Source organism: Clinocottus analis, unplaced genomic scaffold (assembly GCF_023055335.1).
Source record: "Clinocottus analis isolate CAN_PGR_092001 unplaced genomic scaffold, fCliAna1.0.p SCAF_20, whole genome shotgun sequence".
Classification (NCBI taxonomy): Eukaryota; Metazoa; Chordata; class Actinopteri; order Perciformes; family Cottidae; genus Clinocottus; species Clinocottus analis.
Window position 1 is genome coordinate 2,055,464 of NW_027175932.1, and position 9,240 is coordinate 2,064,703.

The following is a 9,240-nucleotide window of genomic DNA, read 5'->3' on the forward strand; positions in this document are numbered from 1 at the left end:
CTGGTTTTACGACGTCTTGACTCTTGAGCGTTTCTTCCTCCCCCAGGACAGCGAGGATGACGAGGAGATGGCGCTGCAGTCGGGCAGCGAGGGCACGAGCTCGGAGCCGCGCGAGGATCACACCGACGCCTCCTCGGTGGAGGTGACAACCACGAGCGGCGGCGGCGGCGGCACCAGCAGCCGGCCGCGTCGCGCCGCCGCGCTACGCCGGACCTTCAGCGCCGGCAACGCCGCCGGCAGCCGGGAGGCCGGCGAGGGCCGAAGGAGGTCGACCCGCTCGCTGTCGGCTTACGGCCAGAACAACAAGTACCAGCCGCCCAAAGGACAGGACATGCAGGTGCAGACGGACACGCAGACACGCAGACGGACACGCAGACACGCAGACGGACACGCAGACACGCAGACGGACACGCAGACGGACACGCAGACACGCAGACGGACACGCAGACGGACGGACACATTTCTTTTGTATGTGTTTGGGATTCTGTTACTGACAGTTGAGTGTGTGTGTGTGTGTGTGTGTGTGTGTGTGTGTGTGTGTGTGTGTGTGTGTGTGTGTGTGTGTGTGTGTGTGTGTGTGTGTGTCTTTCAGGTGGAGGAAGAGGAGGGTCAGCTGGTCCTGGACAGTAATCCTCTGGAGTGGAGCGTCGACGAAGTCGTTCAGTTCATCAACTCCACTGACTGTGCATCCCTCGCCAACATCTTCCAGGAGCAGGTACACACACACACACACACACACACACACACACACACACTAATGAAAGCCCAGACGCATTTGATAGGCCGCACTAGATGTCAAGAGGATCTAGTTTTCTACTAACTTCTATAAAAAGCATCTTTTCAGCAGGAAAACGTCGCACACCTGTCGGCCGAGTCCGTGGGCCCGAGTCCCTTTTTAACCGTTGGCGCCCGTCTCCCCCCCTTCCTCCCCCTCTTTCCTCCCTCCTGTGCAGGACATCGACGGCCAGGCGCTGCTGCTGCTCACGCTGCCCACCGTGCAGGAGTGCATGGACCTGAAGCTCGGCCCCGCCATCAAGCTGTGTCACCAGATCGAGCGCGTCAAGGTGGCGTTCTACAGACAGTACGCCAACTGAGCGCCGCCGCCGCCGCCAGCGCCTCCTGGTGGAGAGTTTTAGGGTTTTTTTTATACGTGCAAGAAGAAGAGAGGACATTTCCCCGCAGCGCCCGAGACGACGTTGAAGGATTAACTTCTGGGATGCTGAAAAATGTGACAAACGTCGGACTCCTTCCGGGTTTTTTCCGGCGAAGAACTTCGACTCTGAAGATGTTTTCTTACTTTTCCATTTTGTGTGTGATAGAGGAGCAAACAGCATTTATCAACATTGTTTTCCCCTTTTATGTGTGACATTATTGGTTCTGGAAAAATATATTTGAAAGTATTTAACAAACCAAGAAGTAATATATTTGAAATATTTATTGTGGTCCTTATTTAAAAGGAGTATTTGGATTCAAGAGAGGAAAACGTATTGATCGGTTGTGTAATTGTTTTGTTTTTTTCCCCGCTGAAACGAAACCCCGAAAAGATATTTAACAAAACAGAAACGGCATTTTATTTAGAGTCACACATCTTGTGTTCGTAAAGAAGAAGAAATTGTGTTTTTTGGAGGAAATACTTTGTGTTGTCGCTCACTTTCTCACACGAGGAACAATCACCAGAAGCTTCTTTGTGTCCATCTATGCAAACGTGTTGCAGATATTTTTGATAAGTGAGGAAAATAAATTTCTATTGATTTTTTTTATCTTGTTTGGTTTGAATTTTCTTTCAAGCGCCAAAAAAAAAACCTTGTTCACAGATCAGCGAAGCAAAAGTCCCGTAGGAATGTGTTTTGCGTGACATTTCTGACGAGGAAGTCGTGGTTTTGTTCGGTTTATTCACATTAAATGAGTTTAATATGTTTTTCTGACTGTAGAAACCTGTTTCTGCAGAGCGTGAAGCCGCAGTGGTGAGGACGAGGATGACGAAGGGTTAACGATGACCCGCGAGATTACGGGGAAGTCTAGACCACAAAGTCACCGACGAAGAGGAACCTCGCTCTTCCTCATGCTGCTGTAGGATCCACCAGACACCAACTCACTGACTGAAGCTGCTGCAGAAACTTAATGAAATAATTATTAAACGCACAAAATATTACTTTTTAGAGCCTGTTGTAATAAAATGGTTGTTGAGGTGATTCACCGCGCTGCCGCGGGGTTACAGGACTGAACAAATGGTTTAAAAAGTTATGTATCCAAAATAGAATAGTTTATGGAAACGTACGGAAGCCCATTTACGCCACGAAAACAATCTTTGAGATAAAAAAGTCATAATTATGAGATAACAATGAGGAATTATGAGAACTATCATAATTTAAACTTTTTTTATATCATGATTATGACTTTTTATCTCATAATTATATATTTTTATTATATCATTTTGACTTTTTATCTCGTATTTTCAACTTTTTACATCATAATCATGACTTTTTATCTCATAATCATCACTTTTTATCTCATAATTATGACTTCATTTTATAATTTTAACTTATCTCATAATTATATATTTTTATTTTATATTTTTTAACTTTTCATCTCATAGTTTTGACTTATCTCATAATTTCAAGTTTTTATAAGTTTTTATGTCATAATCATGACTTTTTATCTCATGATTAAATTTTTTTAATCCTAATTTCATCTTTTTATATCACAAGTTTTGTATATATTTTGTTTTTTGTGGCGCTAATGGTCTTCCATAGATGTGGACCTCTAATGGTTACATGCTTGTTATATTTAAACATAAAGGCTAAATGGTTTCAGTCGGTAGTTAAAACAGTCGATGCTGCGGCACGAGACGTCTAAACATCGACGGTTCGATCACTCGACAATATCCACTTTCATATAACAAATAGCCTGAAATAAACGCGCTAAAATCAATAGAAACGACCTCGTGGAGTCGATGGAGGTCACCGAGGTCACGCGCGGCGCTGAGGGAGAATAACTGGTCGTTATCGATACGAGAGTCATAAAAACCACGAGGCATAAATCCTGATTTACAAAAGTACTTTCCCTCGACTCCACCTAAAATAAACGATGACGGACAGTAATGTATTCCACAAACAACTCACCCGACGGAGACGATCACACATGAAACAGAACAAACAGCCACCGGAGCAGAAGCAGGAAATGAGGTGCGTCCACAAAAAGATGCTCTTCATCTTCCTCCCCTTGGAATGAATATAAAAGTCTTCATTCAAAAGGTTTCGGCGAGTTATAATCCAGCATATTTAGATTTAGTCCCGTTTTTATTTAAGCTTTTACTCAAACAGGGCGTGTTTTCACAGCAACTCCCTGTTAAGTCAACAGAATAATGTCAGAAGAAAGAGAACAAAGGAAAGCAGTTGCATCAGGAATGAGGGATTACAGATTATTCCAGTTTGTATTCATCGTCTGCAACTCTTTTTTTGACTTACTAAACGACGGTTTTTATTTTTGTGGGTTTTAAGGCTTCTGTTGCTATTGTTTTATGTCACTATTCTTATTTGAGCTTTCTTATCTTTATTTTAAGAAATGTCACAAAACTAATTCTCAAAATCCTTTTTTTCCATTAAATGAATATAAAGTTCTCAAATGTTGGATTTTTGTCTTAAAAAGCAGATTTTTGCCTGAAGTGAAAAGTCTAAAATTTCCAAAATAGTTTATTAAATTAGGAGCTAACTGATCTTTATAAAATAATCCTAACCTCTCCCCTGAATACAGATTATGAATCTTAAAAGACATCCGATGTCTGCTGCAGTTGTCACTTTTTTTGACGGACACATCAAAGCGGCGTTGAGGCTCGATCAGCCAATCAGGAGCGAGCATTCAGTTCAGGCAGAAAAGAGGAAGTATTAAAAAATATATATATATGTATATATATAGTTGTACATATTTAAATCAATTCATACTGCTTTGAAGTTTGGAGAAATAAATTATTTAAAAAGAAGAAAAGCAAAGTTATAAATAGTCCTGGAACTAAAATTGTATTTTTATAAATGAAAATATTAAATAATGTCCCGCTCACGCTGGTTTCATGTCTGAGATCAGCTTGAATCCGCCCGGCAACTCGGCGTGCTGCAAGAAAATGAAAAGATTGAACAGGAAGAACAGAAACCTGTGGTTAGCCGGTTGTTTTACTGGCAGAACAAAAGAAACCCCGTCGGTGTGGCCACGATGTGCCGCTTCGTGTCGCTACATAATTGCCGGCGTTGCCGCGTTCGTCACGCACGCAGCAACTAATTTGCTGATTCATTCACGCCGGCCGGCCGGCGAGCAACATCAGCCCGAGATTCATGAAGGCCGTGATTCACACGGGGAGACGCGTCGTGCCTCACCAGCTCTCTGGACTGCAGCTGAATTAATTTAATAGCTTTCTCACACACACACACACACACACACACACACACACACACACACACACACACACACACACACACACACACACAGCTCTGACACTTTTCTATTGAGTCACTCGGGGAAAAAAAGCTGCAACTTTTATACTGTTGCTTGGCAACCTCGTATCAAACGGGCTCTTTGCATGATTGTTTTTCTGTGTTTGTGAATCCAGACTTCAGTCCGCGCAGCAGAGGAGCGAACAGACGAGTCGTGTGGAAGGGAAGCCCCGAGCGAGAGCAGCCGGCTCCATGTCCATGTCCATGTCCATGTCCATGTCCATGTTTATGTCCATGTTCATGTCCATGTTTATGTCCATGTCCATGTCCACGTCCATGTCCATGTCCATGTCCATGTTTATGTCCATGTCCATGTCCACGTCCATGTCCATGTTTATGTCCATGTCCACGTCCATGTCCATGTCCATGTTTATGTCCATGTCCACGTCCGTGTCCATGTCCATGTTTATGTCCATGTTCATGTCTGTGTCCATGTCCATGTTCATGTCCATGTTCATGGAGGAGGCCACGTCTTCGTCTTTAGTGGGAGGAAACGATCCGGCTCCATGTGGGAAACCGACGCATTGCAGCGCGGCCGACGTGTTCACCTCTCAGCGTACGCTGGTGGATAAACAGCGAGGTCACGAGGTCACGAGGTCACGAGGTCAACGGCAAGAAAGAGTCGAGAATTACGCAGATGTTTGTCTGCCAAAAGTATAAAGTACACAAGATAATCTTTAGCGCAAAAACAATCAACAACTTTTCGCTGCCCCGACAGCTGCCTATAGCTACCGACAGCTACCTATTGCTACCGACAGCTACCTATAGCTACCGACAGCTACCTATAGCTACCGACAGCTGCCTATAGCTACCGACAGCTACCTACAGCTACCGACAGCTGCCTACAGCTACCGACAGCTACCTACAGCTACCGACAGCTGTCTATAGCTACCGGCGGCTACCGACAGCTGTCTATAGCTACCGACAGCTACCTATAGCTACCGACGGCTACTTATAGCTACCGACAGCTACCTATAGCTACCAGCGGCTACCGACAGCTACCTATAGCTACAGACAGTTACCTATAGCTACCGGCGGCTACCTATAGCTACCGACAGCTGCATATAGCAACCGATAGCTACCGACAGCTACACTGCAACAACAGCAAAGGTGCAATTGATTCCACAGTTTTTTTCTAACAGTGGGATCAATCATATTTTTATTTTATTCCTTCGACCTGCTTTTTTTTCATATCATTTTCATTTTCTTCGTGCTAATCAATAACATCTCTCGGGCGGCTTCAGAACCGCTGGTAGTGAAACTCGGCTCCTCTTCAGTTCAGCGGAGCGGCCACCGGGTCATTAGCTTCAAGGGCCTCGCTGAGGGGGAGGAGCAGGTCAAGGAGAGGAGGAGGGAGGGGGAGGGAGGGAGCAAGGAAGCAAGGAAGGGAGCCGAGGTCTGGTGGTTGGAAAGCAGCGCGACACAGGAAGTGTTTAGACGCCAGTTTCTAGATGCATGTTGTCCTTTTTCACATCGTTTTATTCAATCTGTGTTTAGTTGATTCACCAAATCTGAAACCTTTAATCTGAATCTACAGCTGCAAACTAAATCTTAGTGGATTAGTTCTTAAGTCAAATGGTATTTTTTAAATTCTAGGTATAATTAGCACAACATGTCTGACACATTCACGTCTTTATTTACGAGTTTTATGCTACAAAACTACAGTGACGGAGAAAGAAAATCTGCTGAGTCAGCTTAAGGGAAATCATCAAAATCATCAGGGTTGTGCTCGAGAACTGTCGATCCAAAGCTCCAAAAGTCAACAATCTTCAACTCAAAGTGCACCCGTCTGCTCTCATGAGTGTTAAAGTCTGTGTGTTTTGCCCAAAAGCTCCAGAGCAGAGAACCGGCGCGCCTTCAGGCCGAGATTAACGTTGTTGTTGTTTTTCGGGCGTTTTCAGCTGCAGGGTCGTTGTGGAGCTTTTTGTCTGCATGACGCGCCCTTTAAAACCTATTTTTGACCCGGTGTCATGTTTTAGTGCGAGCAGGAGTCTCTGCAACTCTTTTCAGGACTCGTTGAGTCTCGATGACGACGCCTGGATTTAGCTTCTAGCGTTTCATTAATAAAAGGTCTGATCCACCTTGTGGAGGAAACTGGTTCTTTTACGTGAAATTAAACATTCGCGCATTGTTGTATTATTTTTTTAAAAGAAATTGTAAGTAAATACTAAAGATACAAACGTATTGAATGTTATTTATTAAAATATCCAAGATCATATCAGTCCAAGTCACCGATACACAATCCAGCTGTTAGCTAGCTAGCTAGTTAGCATCTGACCGATATCTGATACCAGTATTGGTGCATTCTCACGCTTGTGCACAAAAACTAAAAAGAAAATATTAATCTGTGAAATAAAATTCATGAAACACTGTTTGACTTCCTCTCGCGGTAAAAAGCGATTCACAGAACCTGGGTTATAATGTAACCATCAGCCTGAGAGCCAATCAGCTTCTCTCTCTCTAAATAATATCTTTCTCTTGTCTGAATCGAGCTGTAAGAAACATTAACGTTAAAAAAAGAGCCGTGAAGACTCCTGAGTGGGCGAGCGGCTGAACTTTGAGCCGGGATGCTTTTGTTGGCAGATGTTTTGTTTATAGAGAACAACGTGCTCCACTTATCTGTATTTTTAAACAAATTGAGAAAAGATCAATTCTGTTCTCTCACGTTGAAACATGTTGTAACTTCATGTAAACGCCGCCTGAGATAAACCGAGTACCATGGAACTACACGACTTAATAAACACTGTTTCCAATAGAACTTATTCATATCGTCACACACACACACACACACACACACACGTATCCGTCCATCACATTTTCAATGAAGTGATCTAATCAAAACACTTTTGCATCGATCAATAAAACAATCAAACGATCGTCGTCGTCGCCTCGAAGATGAAGATCAATGACGACAACCGGTGAATAAATCATGAACGCACAATCAAGACACACAAAACACAGTTTACACTAAACGTGTGAGACAGAACACAGCTGGGTGGAGGTAATTTGTGTGTGTGTGTGTGTGGGGGGGGGGGGGGGTGTATGGTTAACCATAGACTGAGCGCTCAGTCTCCTTCACACACTCACACACACACAAACCAACCAATCACTTGCATTGCACTGCAGGCTTGAAATCTAGGTCACGGCAACACACACACACACACACACACACACACACACACACACACAGTAAAGGCTCGCCAGAGAAAGAGGGAACAATCAGATGTGATGAAGACGAGGCGGCTGAACTACTTCACACAGTTTACTCGACCCTCAGAGCTCAAACTCTCTCTCTCTCTCTCTCTCTCTCTCTCTCTCTCTCTCTCTCTCTCTCTCTCTCTCTCTCTCTCTCTCTCTCTCTCTCTCTGTGTTTCGCAGACTCACAAAGTTTGTCGTGTTTAAATTTACAAGATGTTTTTTCCTGTCGTCTGCGTCGCGGTGAACTTGTGAACGTGTGAACTTGTGGGTTAGCAGAGTGAGAGAGTTCCTCTCGTCCACTGTGGGGCGCGACCCTCTGGTGGAGCGCAGCGGTATTACAGGTGGAAAAAGATTATAATCCTTTAGTTATCTTGAATATTTAGTTCAAAACAGGTTAATTGAAGCCACAACAAGCAGTTAATTTAACCAAATATGACTTATTTTTTGCTCAGATATGACTTTACCTGCATTGTTCTATCAAAGTGATAGCACCTTGATCTCATGGAACGATTTGGTTTGCAATTTTCTTTATTCTAGTATTTGAAAAAGCCCAAAAAGTCACCAAAAAGTTAATTAAATAATAATTCAGCATGGACCATTTTATCATTTTATTACATTTCTAGTGGGGCTTGAACATCTTTCTTCCTCCAAAATGGGGCGTGACCCAAAAAGGTTTGAGCAAACTGATCAATCAGCTCCGTTTAACCCTCGAGGACGTTTCAGACGTTCCTGACGCGTTTCACATGAAGGAATGTGCAGCAGGAATAAACACCATGGAAACAGAGCTGCTCGCTTCTCGCAGCGAGTACAAATATAGAACAAGTGGAAATAAGAAATGTATAAGTTGAATGTGCATAAAACATAAAGTGCAGGTTTAGGGGCTTTAGGCTCCGGCCTGAGAAGAAGAAGAAGAAGAAGAAGAAGTTCTGGTGAGGAGCGACTTACCCTCCATCTGCTTTTTGTGTGTAGTTTTTATTTGTTCCTTAATAAACCAGAAAGAACAAAGAAACACAAATATAGTTGTGGAGAAAATGATGCAACTGGAGAGTAGTGTGTGTTGTAAAGTGAGAAGTGTTGAGTTGAAATGTTCGATGGTCACTTCCTCTTAAATATAACTGAGGGGAAAATGCAGAACGATTATGCAGTTACAGAAGACAGATATGTTTATGTATTGTATTCTGTGTGGGTATATTGTGTGTTTGGAGACAGTAGAGGTCATTGTGCGTGTGTGTGTTTAAACACATTTTCATGTTGACAATCAGAGTTTAAAGCAGAGAGAGAAATAGGGAGAAAATGAAAGAGTGAGTAAAAGAGAGAAACAGAGAGAGATAACTGCATCTCTTCGTTCTTCGTCTCTTCTCAGAAGGAAAAGCTTCATTGATGTTCGTCACTCTGGGAATTGATGAAATGATGAAAACTGGAAATAAATTGCTTCTTTGAACAGCAGAGGACTGGGAGGACTGGGACACAACGGGGCTGGTGTGGGAAGGAGAAGTGCTCGAGTGCGGGGGATGGAATGAGAGAAAGAAAAAGAAGTGTGTAATTATAGGAGCCGACG

At 43.4% G+C, this 9,240-nt stretch overlaps 1 protein-coding gene across 6 annotated transcripts in view; it reads left to right on the top strand.

Moving 5' to 3' along the window:
• The window catches only part of sfmbt2 (Scm like with four mbt domains 2), a 30,978-nt gene extending 28,894 nt beyond the window's left edge, over positions 1–2,084 (top strand). For 5 of the 6 annotated variants that reach the window (XM_068586957.1, XM_068586961.1, XM_068586962.1 and 2 more), the window contains 3 exons: positions 47–337; positions 593–715; positions 954–1,760. In XM_068586957.1, coding sequence (XP_068443058.1) covers positions 47–337; positions 593–715; positions 954–1,094 — 555 coding nt within the window. In that variant the 3' untranslated portion in view covers positions 1,095–1,760. Of the gene's footprint in view, positions 1–46; positions 338–592; positions 716–953; positions 1,761–1,947 lie in introns of those variants that run through there. The other variant, XM_068586963.1, reaches the window with a different exon arrangement.
• Positions 2,085–9,240: the final 7,156 nt, after the last annotated feature.